General features: G+C 68.6%; 1 protein-coding gene across 3 annotated transcripts; it reads left to right on the top strand.

Annotated features, from left to right (window-relative positions):
* Positions 1-559: 559 nt before the first annotated feature.
* On the top strand, positions 560-19,191 carry RINL (Ras and Rab interactor like). 3 transcript variants are annotated; one of them, XM_075917195.1, is made up of 12 exons: positions 560-1,132; positions 4,906-5,056; positions 6,822-6,984; positions 7,349-7,457; positions 9,161-9,233; positions 10,855-10,943; positions 12,287-12,637; positions 13,002-13,625; positions 14,945-15,259; positions 16,288-16,416; positions 16,712-16,875; positions 18,090-19,191. In XM_075917195.1, the coding sequence occupies exons 2-12, from the start codon at positions 4,998-5,000 to the stop codon at positions 18,396-18,398; spliced, it is 2,385 nt and encodes a 794-aa protein (XP_075773310.1). In that variant the 5' UTR covers positions 560-1,132; positions 4,906-4,997; the 3' UTR covers positions 18,399-19,191. The 3 variants fall into 3 exon arrangements, with proteins under 3 accessions (XP_075773310.1, XP_075773309.1, XP_075773311.1); XM_075917194.1 differs by lacking the exon at positions 560-1,132 and adding an exon at positions 2,893-3,219; XM_075917196.1 differs by lacking the exon at positions 560-1,132 and having other exon boundaries at positions 4,101-5,056; positions 13,005-13,625; positions 18,090-19,190.
* The last annotated feature ends 53 nt before the right edge of the window (positions 19,192-19,244 follow it).

Here is a 19,244-nt window from a genome sequence, read left to right as displayed (position 1 = left end):
GGAGTTACTGCTGCACCTGAGGGGTGATCCCAACTCGGTGCGCCCCAGAGGGGAAGGTGAGGGTCCCGGGGCCAGGCAATGGCAGTGACGAGACCCCATCTCTGTGGTGGCCCGTCCCTCGGCCGCTCCCTGCCTCCGTGAGATGAGGCTGAGCCGGGTTGGCGGGAGAGAGGCCGGCGGGGCTCGGCTGATGGCCGGCGCTACAGAGAAATGGTTGCGATGGTTATTCCCGGACGCCGCCCTTGTGTTCTCTGGGGGTCTGTCTACACTACCCGGCTAGTGCGCACTAGGGGGTAATGTAGGCATACCGCACTTGCAAATGAAGCCCGGGATTTGAATTTCCCAGGCTTCATTTGCATAAACTGGGCACCGCCATTTTTAAATCCCCGCTCGTTTGAACCCCGTGCCGCGCGGTTACACGCGGCACGAAGTAGGTAGTTCGGACTGGGCTTCCTATCCGAACTACCGTTACTCCTCATTCCACGAGGGGCAGGGATTTAAAAATGGCGGCGCCCAGTTTATGCAAATGAAGCCCGGGAAATTCAAATCCTGGGCTTCATTTGCAAGTGCGGTTGCCTACGTTACCCCCTAGTGCGCACTAGCGGGGTAGTGTAGACAGGCCCTGGAGCCCCTCTGCACTTACACTGAATCCAGCCTGAGTCTCCTTCCCCTTGTGGGACTCGTCCCACTGGCCGCTGGGCAGCAGGATCAGGCCCCAAGCTGGAGGTTGCAGGTTGGCAGGTAGGGCCCTTAGCTCTCAGTGCGCATCGCCTGAGCAGGGCACGCCAGGGGTGGGGAAACTGAGGCATGGCGTGAGCAGAAGGCCCTGGGTCAGAGATTCAGTGGCAGATTTAGGATGGGAACCACAAGTCCCAGTTTTCCGCCATGCCCCGCTCTGAACACTAGACCCCGCTCTCCCCAAGTGGGGAGGCCGATGCCGGAGCAGCCGGGCGAGCTCCTGTCAGAGGCAGCAAGTCTGGGCGAGCAGCAGGGTTACGAAAGCCTTCGGCTGCAAGACCGGAACAACGCAAACCCAAGGGCCGCCTGGCCTGGCCTGCAGGGAGGGGCCGGAGGGCTCCAGCACCCTTCTCAGCCGCGCAGCAGAACAGCTCCGGTGGCCGTGTCTGAGCAGGTAGGCGCCGAGCGGGGCCAAGCTGAGCCGCAGAAGGGAAGTGCAGCTGTCAGCAGCAGCGGGGGGCAGGGGTCCTGTGGCCAGCTCCGGGGGGAGGGGGGCTGGGAGCCAGGGCAGTGGGGGCTCTGGCTGGAGCAGACCTGGGTTCTCCAGTTCCAGCTGACAGGGGGATGAGCCATCCGGCTTCTGTGAGTACCTGCATTGGGGGGCTCTGCTGCTTGGAAGGAAGAGCCCCCGCCCCACCTACTGCCGTGGGCCCCCCTTGCTTAGCCTGCGGGGCATCGCTTGGGGGGCAGCTGTATGCCGTGGGGCGAGCAGCTGGGCTGGGCCCTAGCTGGCTCCAGTTGTGCCCCCCAAGCGATGCCCCGGTGGAGGTGACGGGAAAGGTGTGCTCCCCCTCTGGATGGCACTAAGGGGGGGGGCCAGAACGTGCCAGGCCCCCATGGCCCAACCCGCGGCCGGAGGTCGTTTTTAGCCCGGGGGGGGGGGGGGGGAATGGCCTTTCTCGTCGCAGGCCAAGGGCGGGAGGAGGCGGAAAGTTACCGAGACGCAGGGGTCGGGGGCCAGGGAGAGGGGTTGGGTCGAATGGGCCCGTGGCGCTGCTGGGGGAGGGGAAGGGGGTTGTGGGGAAAGCGCAGCAATAGTCCCCCCCCCCCCCCAGCGAGCGCGCCCTGGGCCTGCCCCACCTGCACTTCGCTGAGCGATCGGAGCTGCGATAACGTAGGCGCGAGAGGAAACGTTCAACCTGCTCCCTGTGTGGGCCCCACAGGCGGGGCCCCGTCCCCAGCATCCCAGCAGGGCTGTGCACCTGCCCGTGCGACCGCAGGCTCCGTGCCCCCCAGCTCCGCTCTGGGCGCCCCCCGCTGTGCCGGCGCCCCCCGCTCCCGCCCCGCAGCCCCTGCCCCGCAGCCCTGCCAGGGCCCCCCGCTCCCGCCCCTCAGCCCCTGCCCCGCAGCCCTGCCAGGGCCCCCCGCTCCCGCCCCGCAGCCCCTGCCCCGCAGCCCTGCCAGGGCCCCCCGCTCCCGCCCCGCAGCCCCTGCCCCGCAGCCCTGCCAGGGCCCCCCGCTCCCGCCCCGCAGCCCCTACCCCACAGCCCTGCCAGGGCCCCCCGCTCCCGCCCCGCAGCCCCCCGCTCCTGCCCCCCGCTCCCGCCCCGCAGCCCCTGCCCCGCAGCCCTGCCAGGGCCCCCCGCTCCCGCCCCGCAGCCCCCCGCTCCTGCCCCCCGCTTCCGCCCCGCAGCCCTGCCAGGGCCCCCTGCTCCCGCCCCGCAGCCCCTGCCCCGCAGCCCTGCCAGGGCCCCCTGCTCCCGCCCCGCAGCCCCTGCCCCACAGCCCTGCCAGGGCCCCCTGCTCCCGCCCCGCAGCCCTGCCCGGGCCCCCCGCTCCCGCCCCGCAGCCCCCGCCCCACAGCCCTGCCAGGGCCCCCTGCTCCCGCCCCGCAGCCCCTGCCCCACAGCCCTGCTGGTGCCCCCCGCTCCCGCCCCACAGCCCTGCCAGGGCCCCCCGCTCCCGCCCCTCAGCCCCTGCCCCGCAGCCCTGCCGGCGCCCCCCGCTCCCACCCCGCAGCCCCCGCCCCACAGCCCTGCCAGGGCCCCCTGCTCCTGCCCCGCAGCCCTGCCAGGGCCCCCCGCTCCCGCCCCTCAGCCCCTGCCCCACAGCCCTGCCAGGGCCCCCCGCTCCCAACCTGCAGCTCCGCTCCCAACCTGCAGCCCCTGCCCCACAGCCCTGCCGGCGCCCCCCAGCCCCACCGCTCTGCCAGGGCCGGTCTCTGAGCAAGGGATGCCAAAGAACCTGGCCTTTTGCCCCGCTGTCCTGGGGCGAGTCGCCCGCAGGCTCCCTGCCGGTGTCCCTGGCGCTCCTGGGCCCCGGCGGGTGCTACAAGTGAGACACCCGGACCCGCTGGTCCCTCCCCCTCCTCTCGCCTGCACACTGCGCCCCGTGGCCTTCCCCTGCGCCCGGCGTGGCTCGGGGCCACGTGATGGCTGCCGGAGGTAGAACCACAGCCCTGGCATCGGGTCTCACTCCGCCGCCGCCTCCCTCCGGCTCCCTGTGGTGCTCCGCCTGGCCAGAGATCTGCCCCCGCCCCAGGTAAGAGCCCCTGCTGGGCTCCTTCCTTGCCTGTCCCCCCCCACCCCACGCTGGCGAGGGCCTGGCTGGGCCCAGGGCAGGGAGGGCTGCATGAAGCGGGCACGTTGGGTGGCAGGAGGCTCGAATCGCCGGAGAGAAGTTCAAAGCACCTGGAGCCCGCCCCAGCAGGGCCCATGGCACGAGGTGCAGCCCCATCTGGGAGCTGGATGCCTGGCAGTGCCTGCGGGCCTCCAGCTGCTGGTGGCGAGGCCCAGGGGCTGGGGTATGAGACTGCGGGGTTCCCCCCTTGGGGAAAAGTCTCTGTGCCTCAGTTTCCCCTCCCACCCTCTGTCGGAGTCTGGAAGCTCTTTGGGACAAAGACTTCTCTCACACTGAGCGTGCCCAGAAACCAGTGCAATGGGGCCCTGATCTCGGCTGGGGGCTGGGCAGCGCCCGGCACTGGTGGGACGGGGCCCTGATCTCGGCTGGGGGTCTGGGCAGTGATGTGGGTGGAGGGCTGTGTGGTGCTACCGTAATACCCCTAAGAAATGGGGCGGGGCCCTGATCTCGGCTGGGGGTCTGGGCAGCGCCCGGCACTGGTGGGGCGGGGCCCTGATCTCGGCTGGGGGTCTGGGCAGCGCCCGGCACTGGTGGGACGGGGCCCTGATCTCGGCTGGGGGTCTGGGCAGCGCCCGGCACTGGTGGGGCGGGGCCCTGATCTCGGCTGGGGGGCTGGGCAGCGCCCGGCACTGGTGGGGCGGGGCCCTGATCTCGGCTGGGGGGCTGGGCAGCGCCCGGCACTGGTGGGGCGGGGCCCTGATCTCGGCTGGGGGGCTGGGCAGCGCCCGGCACTGGTGGGGCGGGGCCCTGATCTCGGCTGGGGGCTGGGCAGTGATGTGGGTGGAGGGCTGTGTGGTGCTACCGTAATACCCCTAAGAAATGGGGCGGGGCCCTGATCTCGGCTGGGGGCTGGGCAGTGATGTGGGTGGAGGGCTGTGTGGTGCTACCGTAATACCCCTAAGAAATGGGGCGGACGCGTGATCCCAACACCCCCCGAGTCTCGGGGGAGCGACGCTGGGACACCCCCAGGTGCGCTTCGGGCTAGGCAGACAGGTTGCACTTACCCTGTAACTGAGCCTGGGGGTTATTTCCCCTCCCCCGGCACCCGACCAAGGCCCTGGGCGGGTGGAAACCAGGCCTGGCAGCCCCCTTTGGGAGGCAGCAGTGCCTGGGCCCTGATCCAGAGAGGGGTACACAGGCCATGGGGCTGGGCCTTAGGGCTCTGGGAAGGGCTGGGGGAGTCTCGCCCTCCTGTTCCACCAATCTCCAGAGACGTCCAGCCCCGATGCGAAGTGCGTACCTGTGCCGCTTGTGGGCCCCAAAGAACAGCTGGGCCCTGCCCGGAAGCCCTCCCACTCCAAACAGCCAGTGCCTAGGACTGGAAATATGCTGGCTCCAGTCCTACGAGCCTGTTGCCCCTCCTGAGAGCTTTAGTCGTGGAGGGTCCTCCAGAACCAGGAGGCCTGCGTGGAGAACTGCCCCCAGTGAGGTTCTCCTGCACAGCTCGCACTCCTGCTGTGTCTCACTTGTTTACCAGGGGACAGGCCCCTGCTGTGCAGAGACCCCCTAGAAACTGAAGGGAGACCTGCGAGTAACACTGCAACACGCCCCTGCTACAGAGTTGTCTCCTGCTTGCTCCCACTGCAGAGGGATCAGGTGCCTAAATGCACCCTGGGACGTGGGTTTCCAAGCAAGTGGCCTCTTCTGATGGGTTAGTTACAGCTGCTGGGTTGTGAAGGATGCCTCACATTTCTGCTGAAGAAGATGATCCTTCGGGGGCTGGGGATGACGGTAGCAGGTAAGCAAACCTCTAGGCAGGAGCAAGTCTGTGTACCCAGCCAAGTGTGGCACAGTGTGTGGGCATTGCCATGTGGCTGCAACCACTGTCCTCTGCTGGATAGCACCAAGGCTGCTTGTGTGTCATATGCCCCATACTGCTCCCAGTTAATGGGGAGTCCCCGTTGGCTCAAGAGCCAGAGGGCCTGAGCCTTTGGAGCAAGAGGAGCTGCATTGTAGCCACTTGCTAGGACAGCTGGGTGTTGGTTAGCTCCCATTGGGGGTTGTGATGAGCTTTGCTGTCTGGGATATCCTGTCTTGGGGTCATTGCTTCTCCTCTGGGTGTGAATGAGGAAACTGAGTCCCAGGACTGGGACTCCAGCTGCCCCGCTGGGACTGCCACGAATGTTCCCGTGATTCGCGGTTCTGCTTTTCCCCATGCACAAGGCTGGGTGCTCACCAGTGGAGCCGGGGGTGCGGGTTGGGATTCCCAGGTTTAGGGGCCTGCGGGAGATGCTGGCCCCTGCTTGTAGGGCTCTTAAGAGCCCGCGCAATGGGGCTCCTGGAGGCTGGGGAGGCTTTCTCGGCAGGGCGCGTGGGCGGAGGGAGGTGGAGCGAGCAGGCTGCAGTCACACTGAGCTCCGCTCGCAGTGCGGGGGTGAGGCGTCGCACGCAGGAGGCCGGGGCGCGCGCGCGCGCGTGTGTGTGTGTGTGTGTGTGTCCCCGTCCCACACGCCGTGCGCTGCCAGGAGAAGCGATTCTCTAGTGTCTGGGGCCGTTTGGCGCCTTGGGGCACCCAAGGCAGGGGCGGAGCAGCCCTGGAAAAGGGGGCGACGCTGTGGTGATGGGGTGCAGAGACATGGAGCCCTGGTACCTCACGTTTGCTGAGGCTCCAACCCCTCCTGTTTCCCCAATTACAGACTTGGGGGCCCTGCTTGGCAGTCCCAGTGGGGTGCAATACAAACCAGGAATGTAGCACATGAGCGGGGGACCCCGAATGCCAGGCACTGCACAGACCCCCAAAGATGATCTCCTGTCATGCCAGCGCCTGCACTGAACCCCCCTTTTGATCAGGGCCCCCACCCTGCTGGGCACAGCACAGACCCTCCCCAGGCGAGAGGGGGACCCTGCCAGGCTGTCTCACTGGACTGGGGTGGAGCTGCCCTGGGGGGCCACCTGTCCCAGCCCTGCCTCTGCTCCTGCCACAGCGCAGGACTTTGCCCCTTCCTGCCCCGTGCCCTGCTCCGCTGCTGCTGATGGGGAGCAGAGTTGGGGGCTTGCACCCACCACCCCATGCCCCAGCCTGACTCACCTGCTGGGAGCTGGTAGGCTGAGCAGTGCAAGCCCCAAGTCCCATTCCTGGCAGGGGCACGAGGGGGCGCAGGTTTTTCTGGGGTCTCCCATACAAGGGGAGCTGGGGGCTGATCCCCCCCAGACATTGTCCACCTGTCCTCTTCCGGCTCAGACACAGGAGAAGGAGCGTTATCCCCAGTTACGGGTGGGGAAACCGAGGCACGGCGTGTTGCCATGACTGCCCCAGGGAGCCGGGCTGGGCTGGGGATGGCTCTGCCCTCGGCTGTATCTACAATCATGGGCCAGGGCAGAGGCGCGGGGCGAGGCCTGCTCTGGGGGGCTCGGCGGGGATCTCCTGCCCCCAGCCTTGCCACATTCAGCTGCCCGAACGGGGGGCCCTGCTGCCGTCAGCGGAGGAGACGCGAGCCAGAGGCCCCGCCTGGCTGTCCCCCCAGGGCCCGCCCCCGCTCAGTGCCTCTCGTGTTTGCACACAGCCCCCCACGCCCGCTGCACAACGGCCAGTGCCAGACCCCGGGGGAGGGCCAGCCCTCGGCCCCCCTGACGCTCCTGGACAAGCTCCTGCTGTCCCGGGGCCTCTGGCAGCTCAGCCTGGGCCCGGAGCAAGCCACGGAGCTGCTGAGGGGGCAGCCGCCGGGGGTAAGTGGCTGTGGAACCGGGCGGGGCTTAAGGGGGTAGGTGGGCGGGGCTTCCAGGTAGGTGGGCTCTAAAGTGGTAGGTGGCTGGGGCTTTACGGTGATGGATGCATGGGGTTCTGTGGTGAGGGGTGGGCGGGGCTGCGGGGTTTGGGGCTGGCACTGGGATGGCTGGTGCCCTGGGGCTGCACGATTCCTGGCTGGCAGGGGTCAAGCAGGGAACCACAGGTGTGGAAGACAAACAGAGGCCCTCTGGGGCCTGGAGAGCCAGGCTGCCCCGGGACCCCCCTACCTGGCCTCCACCCAGCCCCACTGGCCTGCTCCCTCCCCACCCCGCTGAACTCCCTCCCCTCTCGGTCCTGCCCCAGACGTTCCTGGTGGCCGGCACGGAGCTGAAGGTGCTGTTGGTGCGGAGCGGCAGGGAGGGGCCCGGCGATGGAGCTGTCTGCCGTTTCCAGATCCGGGAGGACAGCTCGGGTAGGTCGGGGCAGCTGCCGGGCTGATCGCAGAGGAGGCCGTGGGGGGCAGGGAGCCCGTGTCTGGGCTCCCGCTGTGCATCCGCAGCAGAGCCAATGAGAGAACCCACGTGTCCTGGCTCCCAGCCCCCTGCTCTGACCACTGGACCCCACTTCCCTCCCCGAGCTAGGAGTCCCCACGTCAGACCTTCCTGCTCTCACCACTAGTTCTGACTGCCGCCACATAAAGTCCTGAGGCTGGTGACGTGGTTTCCTCCTGCTGCACAAGCAAAGGGAAGGGCCTAAGGGCTGCAGAAGCAGCTGTAGCAGAGGCCGGGAGAGGAAGGAGCCGGGGCCATGAGGGAGACCCCGAGGTGGAGCTGCCGACTAGACCCTTCCACCCCCAGGACTCAGCCAGCTGCCCCCAATGGCAGAGCTGCTCTGGCCTCCCCCCCTGCCCAGCTCACACGTCCTTGGTGAGGTGTCAGGCAGGAAAGGTGAGGTCAGGCTAGTGGTTAGAGCTGGGGGCTGGGAGGCAGGACTCCGGGGTTCTTTTCTCCTAACTCTGTGTAGCCTTGAGCAACTTGGTGCCTCAGTTTCCCCCTTTTAAGACTTCTTAGTGGGGAGGTCAAGTCGTCACTATTTTTAGGATGGGTGGGGTAAACTGAGGCACGGGAAGAGGGCGGTTCTTGGCCCAAGGCCACATAGCGGGCAGGAGTGGAGGATTCCCAGCCAGAAACTCCTTGGCCTCCATCCGCCCCAGAGCAGATAGACCCAGGTGTTGGGCTCCTGTCGAGGCTGTCGGAGCTGCCCGAGTCTTGGCAGGCCCTCGCGGCTGGCCGGGTGGGGGCTGTGAGCCTGCGGGGCCAGGACACAACTGCCGGAGGTGGAGGGGAGCTTGGCTTGGTGCCGAGCTGGCTGGGGGGACCTCAGGGACCCAGCGACAGCAGGTCTGGCCTCCGGGTCAAGCAGAACTGCCCCTGCTCGGATCCCTGGGTTCCATGCCCAGCCCCACCCTGCGCGGGTATCGGAGCCGCCTCGGCTCACCAGCGGTAGCTTCCTCCCTGCTTCTGGGGAAGAGCCGTGGTGGCTTATCTCTGGCCATCTCTGCCGCAGACGCACTGGGCGATGGGGCAGGGTGGGGCAGGCAGGCAGAGGGGAGCAGACCAGGGCGGCTGGAGCCAGCCAGGGCCTGGCGGGTCGCCGTGGATCAGAGCTGGAGTGCCGGCGATGCTGCCTGGGACGGTCAGGAAGTAGCCGAGGTTTGTAGCTGATTGAAATGGTGTTGGACAGTGCCAGCTAGTGGTTAGAGCAAGGAGGGGGCTGGGTGCCAGGACTCCTGCGTTCCTTTCCTGCTCTGCCATGGACTCTCTGTAACTTTGTAGCTTCATTTCTCGGAGCCCCTGATTCCCCACTGGGGACGTAGGCTCAGGGAGGGTGTCTGGGAGTGGGGTGCTATGGGGAGCACAGACCGGGGAGGGGGGGTCAGGCACTGGAGGTCCTGGAATTCAGCCTCCCCGCACTTTGGAACCAGCCAGGCCTCTGACGTGCGCCACCCCAGAACAAGCCGCTTCTTCAGAGCTGAAGAGACCTTCCTGATGGGGGAAAACTTCCAGCCGGCTTCTGCCGCCAGGCGGGCCCCTGCAGCACCCGCAGACCTCCCCACGGGGCCCAGGCCACACGGGGGCCCCGCTGTGTGTCTCAGACCCCATCTCTCTCTCCCAGCTGTTTGCCTGGAAGGATCCCAGCTGCGCTTCCTGGGCCTTGTGGAGCTGGTTGCTTTCCTCGCCGTGAGCCGGTGAGCGGGGCTGGGGGACGGGAGATGTTTTCCCTGAGTCTCCGCCCTCCGGTCCCCAGGGCTGAGCCTTCAGTTAGGGGCAAGCAGCCAGGACTCCTGGGTCCTCTCCCCTGCCTGGGGAAGGGAGTGGGGTCTAGTGGTTACAGCACGGGGGGGCTGGGAGCCAGGACTCCGGAGTCCTCTCCCCTGCCTGGGAAAGGGAGTGGGGTCTAGTGGTTACAGCACGGGGGGGCTGGGAGCCAGGACTCCGGAGTCCTCTCCCCTGCCTGGGAAAGGGAGTGGGGTCTAGTGGTTACAGCACGGGGGGGCTGGGAGCCAGGACTCCGGGGTCCTCTCCCCTGCCTGGGAAAGGGAGTGGGGTCTAGTGGTTACAGCACGGGGGGGCTGGGAGCCAGGACTCCGGGGTCCTCTCCCCTGCCTGGGGAAGGGAGTGGGGTCTAGTGGTTACAGCACGGGGGAGGGAGTCAGGACTCCTGGGACCTCTCCCCTGCCTGGGGAAGGGAGTGGGGTCTAGTGGTTACAGCACGGGGGAGGGAGGGGGAGGGAGTCAGGACACCATGCAGAGGTGAGTGACTGTGTGTGATGGGGGGGCGATTTATGTCCGTTTCCCCTTCCCCCATGCCAAGCTCCCTGCAAAGGAGCCCCCGTCGGGGGTGGGGCATCCCCGACCCCCAGCCCACGGTCTGGAAAGTGGCCTGCCCTGCGTTTGAGGAAGCTGTGGCCGTGGGGGCAGGGTGGCCACAGAAACTTCCTCCTGCCGCTGCCCAGCATGGAGTGTGCCCGGCCCCTGCAGCTCCCCGGCCTCCTCCCCTCGGGGCCCCCCGGGCACTGGCAGGGCTCTCCCAGCGTGGGGGGCGCCGGGTGTGGGCATGGGGGGTCCTTGCCCTGCAGCTCCCCGGCCTCCTCCCCTCAGGGCCCCCCCGGGCACTGGCAGGGCTCTCCCAGCGTGGGGGGCGCCTGGTGTGGGCATGGGGGGTCCTTGCCCTGCAGCTCCCCGGCCTCCTCCCCTCGGGGCCCCCCCGGGCACTGGCAGGGCTCTCCCAGCGTGGGGGGCGCCGGGTGTGGGCATGGGGGGTCCTTGCCCTGCAGCTCCCCGGCCTCCTCCCCTCGGGGCCCCCCCGGGCACTGGCAGGGCTCTCCCAGCGTGGGGGGCGCCTGGTGTGGGCATGGGGGGTCCTTACCCTGCAGCTCCCCGGCCTCCTCCCCTCGGGGCCCCCCCGGGCACTGGCAGGGCTCTCCCAGCGTGGGGGGCGCCGGGTGTGGGCATGGGGGGTCCTTGCCCTGCAGCTCCCCGGCCTCCTCCCCTCGGGGCCCCCCCGGGCACTGGCAGGGCTCTCCCAGCGTGGGGGGCGCCTGGTGTGGGCATGGGGGGTCCTTACCCTGCAGCTCCCCGGCCTCCTCCCCTCGGGGCCCCCCCGGGCACTGGCAGGGCTCTCCCAGCGTGGGGGGCGCCGGGTGTGGGCATGGGGGGTCCTTACCCTGCAGCTCCCCGGCCTCCTCCCCTCGGGGCCCCCCCGGGCACTGGCAGGGCTCTCCCAGCGTGGGGGGCGCCGGGTGTGGGCATGGGGGGTCCTTACCCTGCAGCCCTCGGCTCACCAGCTCCGTGTCTCTGGCTTGGCAGGGACGTGCTGCCCCTCCCGCTGCGGCTCCCGGCCGCCCTGCAGAGCCTCGGCAGGGCCGAGCTGGACGCCTGCGCTGCCCTGGGCATGAGTGAGTAGCCCCGGCAGGATCTCGCCCGGCCAGGGCCCCGGCAGGGACCCTCCCCGCCATGGAGGCTGTCAGTGCTGGGTCCCACTCGGTGTGGAGCCAGGAGGCTCTGACCACTACACCCCACTCCCCTCCCAGAGCCAGGGACAGAACCCAGCGCCCTGGCTTCCCGCCCCTCCCCGACTCTAACCACTAGACCCTACTCCCCTCCCAGAGCCAGGGATAGAGCCCAGCGCCCTGGCTTCCCGCCCCTCCCCGACTCTAACCACTAGACCCCACTCCCCTCCCAGAGCCAGGGACAGAACCCAGCGCCCTGGCTTCCCGCCCCTCCCCGACTCTAACCACTAGACCCTACTCCCCTCCCAGAGCCAGGGACAGAACCCAGCATCCTGGCTTCCCACCCCTCCCCGACTCTAACCACTAGACCCCACTCCCCTCCCAGAGCCAGGGACAGAACCCAGCGCCCTGGCTTCCCACCCCTCCCCGACTCTAACCACTAGACCCCACTCCCCTCCCAGAGCCAGGGATAGAGCCCAGCATCCTGGCTTCCCACCCCTCCCCGACTCTAACCACTAGACCCTACTCCCCTCCCAGAGCCAGGGACAGAACCCAGCATCCTGGCTTCCCACCCCTCCCCGACTCTAACCACTAGACCCTACTCCCCTCCCAGAGCCAGGGTTAGAACCCAGCATCCTGGCTTCCCACCCCTCCCTGACTCTAACCACTAGACCCCACTCCCCTCCCAGAGCCAGGGATAGAGCCCAGCATCCTGGCTTCCCACCCCTCCCCGACTCTAACCACTAGACCCTACTCCCCTCCCAGAGCCAGGGATAGAGCCCAGCATCCTGGCTTCCCACCCCTCCCCGACTCTAACCACTAGACCCTACTCCCCTCCCAGAGCCAGGGATAGAGCCCAGCATCCTGGCTTCCCACCCCTCCCCGACTCTAACCACTAGACCCTACTCCCCTCCCAGAGCCAGGGTTAGAACCCAGCATCCTGGCTTCCCACCCCTCCCCGACTCTAACCACTAGACCCTACTCCCCTCCCAGAGCCAGGGATAGAGCCCAGCATCCTGGCTTCCCGCCCCTCCCCCACTGTAACCACTAGACCCTACTCCCCTCCCAGAACCGGGGACGGAACCCAGCATCCTGGCTCCTAGACCGTCCCTGCAGCCAGTAGCCCCAGAGCAGGCCGGCGGGGCAGGAAAGGAACCCGTGTCCCGCGTCCAGCAGGCAGCACGAGCCCTCCCTGCTCAGCGGGTGCCGCCCCGCCCGGGGCACGGGGCCGTCCCTTCCCCCAGGCTGGCTCACGTCTCTCCCTCTCCTGCTGCCCGCTGTCCTGGCAGGGTTCTGGAGCCCTCCCTTCACGCCCTCGGTCCCAGGCGAGGAGGAGGACATGGGGTCCAGCCCTGAGCCCGCCAGTCCCCTGGAGGTGAGCAGCCCGGTCTTCTCCATCCGGGTGACGTCCGAGGACGGGGCGCTGTGCGTCATCAACCCTCTGTTCCTGTCGGAGCACAGCAGCGTGGGCGGGCTGCCCGGGGCACCCCCCGCCTGCCACCTGCCCGAGAGAGGGGGCACCCTCCGGCTGACGAACGGGCAGGGGCCCGGCTTGTGGGACAAGCCGCCGGCACTCGCCGACACGGAGCCTGGCCAGCTGGGCGCCCTGGAGCCCGGGAAAGAGGAGGAGCCGTGCAAAGGTCAGCTGGTTGGGGGGAGATGCTGGGATCAGGCTGGGGGGTGCATGGGATTCGGGGGGCGGGAGCGTGAGTAACACTGATCCTGGCAGGGCCTTGGCGCCTGGGCTGCTCCCCCACATTGCAGGCCCCTCGGGGGGTGGGGGAGTGGGAATTGCCCTGTGGTCAGGACCAAGGGCGGGAGGTGTAAATTCCTCACCCTAGACTCCCCCCGCAGCCAGCTAGGCCTGGAGGCAGCTGCTCCCTCTTGCAGAAGCCTTTTAGTAGGTTGTTCTCCTCCCACGAGGCGGGCAGATGGCCTCCCCAGAGAATCCCACCCTCTAAGGGGTAGGCGGGACACCCCTCACCCCTCTCGCCTCGCCCCCAGCAGGCGACGCCGCGCCGGCCTTGCTGAAACGGAAGCTGCTGCTGCGCCGCCCGGCCTGGAACATGTCCGAGGAGGCGCCGGCCTCGCCGCCCGCCGAGAGGCCGGAGGGCCCGGCGTCCCCGCACCGGGTCTCCTGGATCGAGGGGGGCCCGGGCGTCCCCTGGGCGCTGACCAGGTCGCGCTCAGAGTCCTCGCTGCTGGGCCCGGCCGACAGCCTGCTCCTGCCGCCCATCCCCGAGCTGGACTCGCTGTCCATCAGCAGCGTGGAGGAGGAGGCGGACGCCCACCCGGTCACGCCCCGCAAGAAGCACCACTCGGCGCTGCCCGGCCGGGTGCTGCACCGCCTGTCGGCCGTGGGCAGCGCCCTGACCGGCTTCCTCTCGGCTGAGCGCCGCCTGGCCAGACGGGTCCAGGAGCTGGCCCAGGAGCCGGCCTCCTACGTGGGGGGCCTGGTGCAGAACTTCCTGGGGCACGTGCTGCGCGGCGGGATGGCCCGGCACCCCAACAGCACCGACATGCTGCAGGAGATCCGCCAGATGATCAGCAACATCAAGGGCTACCTGCTGGAGAGCTCCGAGCTGCACGACACCTGGGAGTACGGGGACCTGGAGGAGATGGACCTGGGTACGGGCAGGCCGCGGGGAGGGGGCCGCGGGGAGGGGGCCGCGGGGAGGGGGCCGCGGGGGCCGGGGCCGTGGGGAGGGGGCCGCGGGGAGGGGGCTGGGGCCGCGGGGGCCGGGGCCGCGGGGAGGGGGCCACGGCCGGGAACGGGCCAACACACTCAAGGAGGTGGGGCAATGGAGTCAAATGGGGGGGGAGTGTCTGGGTGCTGGAGATGGAGGGGCTGGGTGTGGGAGGGCAGCTGGGGGCAGCCAGGAGCCAGGTCCTGGGCGTGGGCTGCCAGGACAGGTGGGGGGATTCCCACGGTGGGGGGTGGGGGCTGGCTCCATTTCATCCAGCCCGAGCTGCAGCCCCCCCAGCTCACCTCCCATCCCCCCACATGGCCCCTTTGCATGAAACGAGTCTGCGGGTCTCGGGCCGCGTCCCGGGTGCACAGTGGGGGGGGGGTCAGCAGAGCGTCCAAGGCCCCAGACAGATTCCCCACCCCACACACTTGCGTCCTGGGGGAGGGGAAGGTTGGGGGGCAGGCTTGGCTCAGGCGAGTGGGAGGGGAGGCCAGCTGTGGGTGAGCTAAGGGGGACCCCTCCCCGGTTATAAAAAGCCCCAGTGGGGAGAGAAGGCCCGTGGCTATAAATGCAACCGGAAGGGCCAGTGCGGTCACACGCTCCCCCGCCTGCTGCAACTTCCGCTCCGGGCCTCGGTGAGCAGCGCCTGGGCAGGAAGCCGAGGGGCGGTGCGGGGGCCCGGAGGCAGGAGAGCTCTTAAAGGGGAACTTGGCCTGCCCCCTTGATGATGGAAGGCAGCTTGGGGCTGGGGCCGGGTTCCCATGTGAGCGATGCTTTAAGGGAGACGGGGAGAGAACAAAGTGTTCTGGGTTTGGTGTGGGGTGTACAGTGCTCCCCGCCCCTCCTGGAGCTGGATGGAACCCAGCCCCCACCTCGCTCCACCCACTAGGCCCCTCTGCCCTCCTGACCCCAGCCCCCCTGCCCTGAGCCAGGAACAGAACCCAGGAGTCCTGGCTCCCAGCCCCCACCCCGCTCTACCCACTAGACCCCTCTGCCCTCCTGACCCCAGCCCCCTGCCCTGAGCCAGGAACAGAACCCAGGAGTCCTGGCTCCCAGCCCCCACCCCACTCTACCCACTAGGCCCCTCTGCCCTCCTGACCCCAGCCCCCCTGCCCTGAGCCAGGAACAGAACCCAGGAGTCCTGGCTCCCAGCCCCCACCTCGCTCTACCCACTAGGCCCCTCTGCCCTCCTGACCCCAGCCCTCCCCCCAGCCCGGCGCCTGGCCGGAGGTCACAGGCCCTGCCGCTGCCCCACAGGTGCGGTGCTGGAGACGGCACTGTACAAGTGCATCCTGAAGCCGCTGCGGGACTGCATCTACGGGCAGCTGCTGGATTTCCACAGCCGGGACGGGAGCCTGCAGCAGCTGCGTGAGCGCCAGCAGCACATGGGCCGCCAGCGCCCGGCCGAGCTGGGGGTGACGGCCGGCGTGCCCGACGCCCCGGCCCTGGAGCGCATCCAGGCCAAGCTGGTCCACATGCACCAGGCCTACTCGCCCAAGAAGAAGGAGGCCCAGCTGCTCAAGGCCTGCAAGCTGATCTACGAGGCCATGAACCACGGCGCCAGTGGCACTGGTAGGGCGCTGCCGGGGACTCCTCCCCCAGCTCCGGGGGGCTCCGCTAGTCGCGGGGGAAGCCACTTAGCCCACAGCCACCCCCGAGATGGTGTCCAGCCTCCCCCAGACATCCCATTTCCCCCCCAGGCGCGCCCCAGGGGGAGAGGGTTGGGGCCCCCATCCCAGGGAATAGGGGCTGACCCCTGCCGGGGGGAGGGAGGGGATCGGGGCATGGGGACTGGCCCCTCCAGGAGGGGAGGGGAGAGATCAGACCCCGGGGCTTGGGGACTGGCCACTCGGGGGTGGATCGGGCCCCAGGGCGTGGGGACTGGTCCCTCTGGGGGGTGAGGGGATTGGGCCCCGGGGCGTGGGGACTGGTCCCTCTGGGGGGTGAGGGGATTGGGCCCCGGGGCGTGGGGAGTGGCCCCTCCGGGGGGGCAGGGATCGGGCCCCGGGGCGTGGGGACTGGTCCTTCTGGGGTGGATCGGGCCCCGGGGCGTGGGGACTGGCCCCTCCGGGGGGGGCGGGGATCAAGCCCCAGGGCGTGGGGACTGGTCCCTCTGGGGTGGATCAGGCCCCGGGGCGTGGGGACTGGCCCCTCTGGGGGGTGAGGGGATTGGGCCCCGGGGCGTGGGGAGTGGCCCCTCCGGGGGGGCAGGGATCAGGCCCCGGGGCGTGGGGACTGGCCCCTCCGGGGTGGATCGGGCCCCGGGGCGTGGGGACTGGCCCCTCTGGGGTGGATCGGCCCCCGGGGCGTGGGGACTGGCCCCTCTGGGGTGGATCGGGCCCCGGGGCGTGGGGACTGGTCCCTCTGGGGTGGATCAGGCCCCGGGGCGTGGGGACTGGCCCCTCCGGGGTGGATCGGGCCCCGGGGCGTGGGGACTGGCCCCTCTGGGGTGGATCGGGCCCCGGGGCGTGGGGACTGGTCCCTCTGGGGTGGATCGGGCCCCGGGGCGTGGGGACTGGCCCCTCCGGGGTGGGCGGGGATCGGGCCCCAGGGCATGGGGAGTGGCCCCAGGGGGTCTCACGGCGCCCCTCTCTGCTCAGAGGTCTATGGGGCAGACGATTTCCTGCCCGTGCTGACCTACGTGCTGGCCAAGTGCGACATCGTCCCGGTGCAGCTGGACGTGGAGTACATGATGGAGCTGCTGGACCCGAGCCAGCTGCAGGGCGAAGGTCAGAGCCCCACCCCGGCGGGCTGGCAGGCTGCCCCGGAGGCCCCTGCCTGGTGCGGGTAGCACAAAGCCCACAGCCCCCCGGCTCCGTAGCTGAGCTGGGTTTGTGGGGGCGGCAGGACCCGGGGGGAACTGGTGCTGCCCATTCCCTGCTGGCCAGCTCAGGACAGGGAGAAGCAAACTGGTCTTGGGCAAGGGGCTCCCTTTGCGGGCAGCAGTAGCAGGCTGTTACCCTCCCCGCCTGGCCCTTGCCCCTGGGCCCCACTGGCTGAGCCCTGTGGCCCTCCCCCCTGCAGGCGGCTACTACCTCACCACCTGGTTCGGGGCCCTCTACCACATCAGCAACTTCCAGTCGGCCATGCTGACCCGGCAGATCAGCTCCGAGGCGCAGCACTCCATCCACCAGTGGCAGCGCCGGCGCACCATCCACCACCACCAGGGCACCCGGCGCCGCTCCCAGGTAGGGAGCTTGGGGGGCCTGGATTCTGTGCCTGCCTCAGGGGAGTGGGGGCTAGTGGTTAGGGGGATGGGAGCCAGGCCTCCTGGGTTCTCTTGCTGGTTCTAGGGAGCTAGTCGGGTCTGCGGATTACGACGGACGGGGCGGGGAGCCGGGGATCCTGGGCTCTTTGGCCCTGACTTGCTGGGTGGCCTCTGAGGTCAGTCCCCTCTCCCCCTCAGGAACGGGGGGGCCGCCCAGTGATCTCCCACGTCTGTGCAGCCAGCAGCTCCCCTGCCAGGCTGCAGCCACCACGTCTGTGGAACAAGTGACGTGTGCGGAATTATTCATTTTGGGGGCCGGATGCTCGTGGGCTCGGCCTGGGCTCGCTCCCAGCTCTGTGCGCCGGTGCCCTGCCTGAGGCCCTCAGCTCCGCCGCCTTGGCCCGTAAAGACGCCGGAGCGACAAGCTCGGAGAGGAGCCGTGTTCCGACCCGGGTTCTGGGAGGGGGACGGGGCTGGAAGGACTAAGGGGTCGGGGGGGTTGGACTGAGCTGTGGCAGATGTTTGTGCAGCTTTCCTCCTCTCCCTCTGCACAGAGGTGGAATGGCTGTGCATGGTCTTAGACCCCGTACTGGCAGCTAAAGGAGATTCTCTTTCGTCTTTAGTGCTTTGGGGGCAGAGGGGTCTGAGGTTCAGCCTCTCCCCAGCCTGGTTAGATGCGCATCCCACAGACAGGCTGGCCCAAAGAACTGAAGTGGCCACCTCCTGCCCTTGGTTATATACACACAGCGCCACCCAATGGGCGGAGCCATAGGGCCCTGCCTTCTTAAAGGCCCAGAACCCTTATTCAGAAAGGGAATGACGTGCGGTGCCAAATAATGATTCACTCTGTATGAAGTTAACGGGTCGGTCGTGACTGCCCACAGTGATGAACAGTCGTTCTTGAGCTGCCTGAGGTGGTTTATTAGGTGTAATACGGTAGCACCCAGGGGCTCTGTTTCAGAGAGCTTACTCCAAATGGACAGAGTGGGAGGGGAAACTGAGGCATGGGGGAAACAGGACTTGTCCAAGGTCACCCAGCAGGGACAGAGCCCACATCTCTCCAGTCCCAGTGCAGTGCCCGATCCCAATGGGCCACATCTCTCTGCCATCAGGTTTCAGTATGGTGTATACATAGAGTGCCCATCATCCTAGCCTCTGGTCTGCCTGATTTAGCCCCTCCCCCCCTTCTCTCAGGACATCCTCTACGTCTCCTTCGAAGAGCCCTTCGCCAACCAGAAGGCCATTCCCGGCCCCGCCCACATGACCGCAGCCTCCGTGTGCCTGGCCTGCAGCAAGAAGTACAGCGTCTCCAACCCGGAGGCCTACGGGCTCTTCCTGGTGACGGACAGCACCTCCCAGCTCCTGGCGGGGGACAGCCGCCCCCAGCAGCTCCGCTCCGAGTCCCTCACGGCCCGCGGCGCCTCCACCTGCTTCGTCTACAAGCTGAAGGAGCCGAGAGCTCCGGCCGAGGGCGCCGGCCCCGCTCCTGCGCAGCCGCTCTGAGGCCCAGGGGAGATGGTGCAATCGGCAGCTGGGATGTCCGGGTGGCCAGAGCCCCCGGAGCTTCCCCCGTCCCAGGGGCTCGGGAGGCGGGGAAAAGCGAACGCGACATCCCAAGGCTCTGCTGGAAGGCGTGGCGGCCCCGCTGCTCGGGACACAGATCGCCAGAGCAGCAGAGCCCGGGGCCTGCCTGGGGGGACGGGGAGCCGAGGGCGACACTGCACCCCACCTGTGTGGGGCACAGCCCCAGGGAGCAGGCGACCCAGGCGGGGAGGCCCTTTCCCACTCCAGCAGAGAGCTCGAGGCCGTTTGCTGCAGCTCCGGGCCGTGGCTGGCTCAGGACACAGAGCCCGAGCTCAGGACGCGGTTGGTGCGAGCCAGATGCCCGAGCCTCCTGCCCTGTGTGGGCGGGGGGGCTCTGCCCAGGGGGAAGGAGCTGCAGCTCTGTGGGCAACCTCTGGCAGGAGGCAGAGTTAAAACAAGCCCAGTTTCCTGTCTGCGGCAAGGCCCATGGAGCACGATACCGGGGGGAGCCAGCTTGCCCTGATGCTCCTGTGCATCATCTTCCTTCCCTAGGACTGCACCAGGCCCCCCTGCCCCGCTGCCATCCACATGAGCTAACGGAGCCAGCCCTGTGGCCCCCCTTGGCTACTCCCCCAGAGACTGGGTGGGAATCTCGGCTTAAAGGGGAAGGGACCTGAACCCCGGCGCCTCCTGCATGCGCGAGGAGCCGTGATGATGGGACCAGGGCGACCCAGAGCGCAGGCGCTGGCCCACTTGGTTATTCATTATTTAAATAAAGAGGGACCGTCTGGAAGCACAGGCTGTGGCGCAGGGTGGGTGGGCGGG

This window comes from Pelodiscus sinensis, unplaced genomic scaffold, assembly GCF_049634645.1.
Source record: "Pelodiscus sinensis isolate JC-2024 unplaced genomic scaffold, ASM4963464v1 ctg62, whole genome shotgun sequence".
In the NCBI taxonomy this organism is placed as follows: domain Eukaryota; kingdom Metazoa; phylum Chordata; order Testudines; family Trionychidae; genus Pelodiscus; species Pelodiscus sinensis.
The sequence above is the reverse complement of the archived record's forward strand: the minus strand, read 5'-3'. Positions and strand labels throughout refer to the sequence as shown.

Coding starts and splice junctions, on each gene's coding strand:
- RINL (XM_075917195.1), top strand. CDS start 4,998: ATGCCTCACATTTCTGCTGAAGAAGATGATCCTTCGGGGGCTGGGGAT. Junction 7,458..9,160: donor GATCCGGGAGGACAGCTCGG/GTAGGTCGGGGC, acceptor TCTCTCTCCCAG/CTGTTTGCCTGGAAGGATCC. Junction 10,944..12,286: donor CTGCGCTGCCCTGGGCATGA/GTGAGTAGCCCC, acceptor CTGTCCTGGCAG/GGTTCTGGAGCCCTCCCTTC.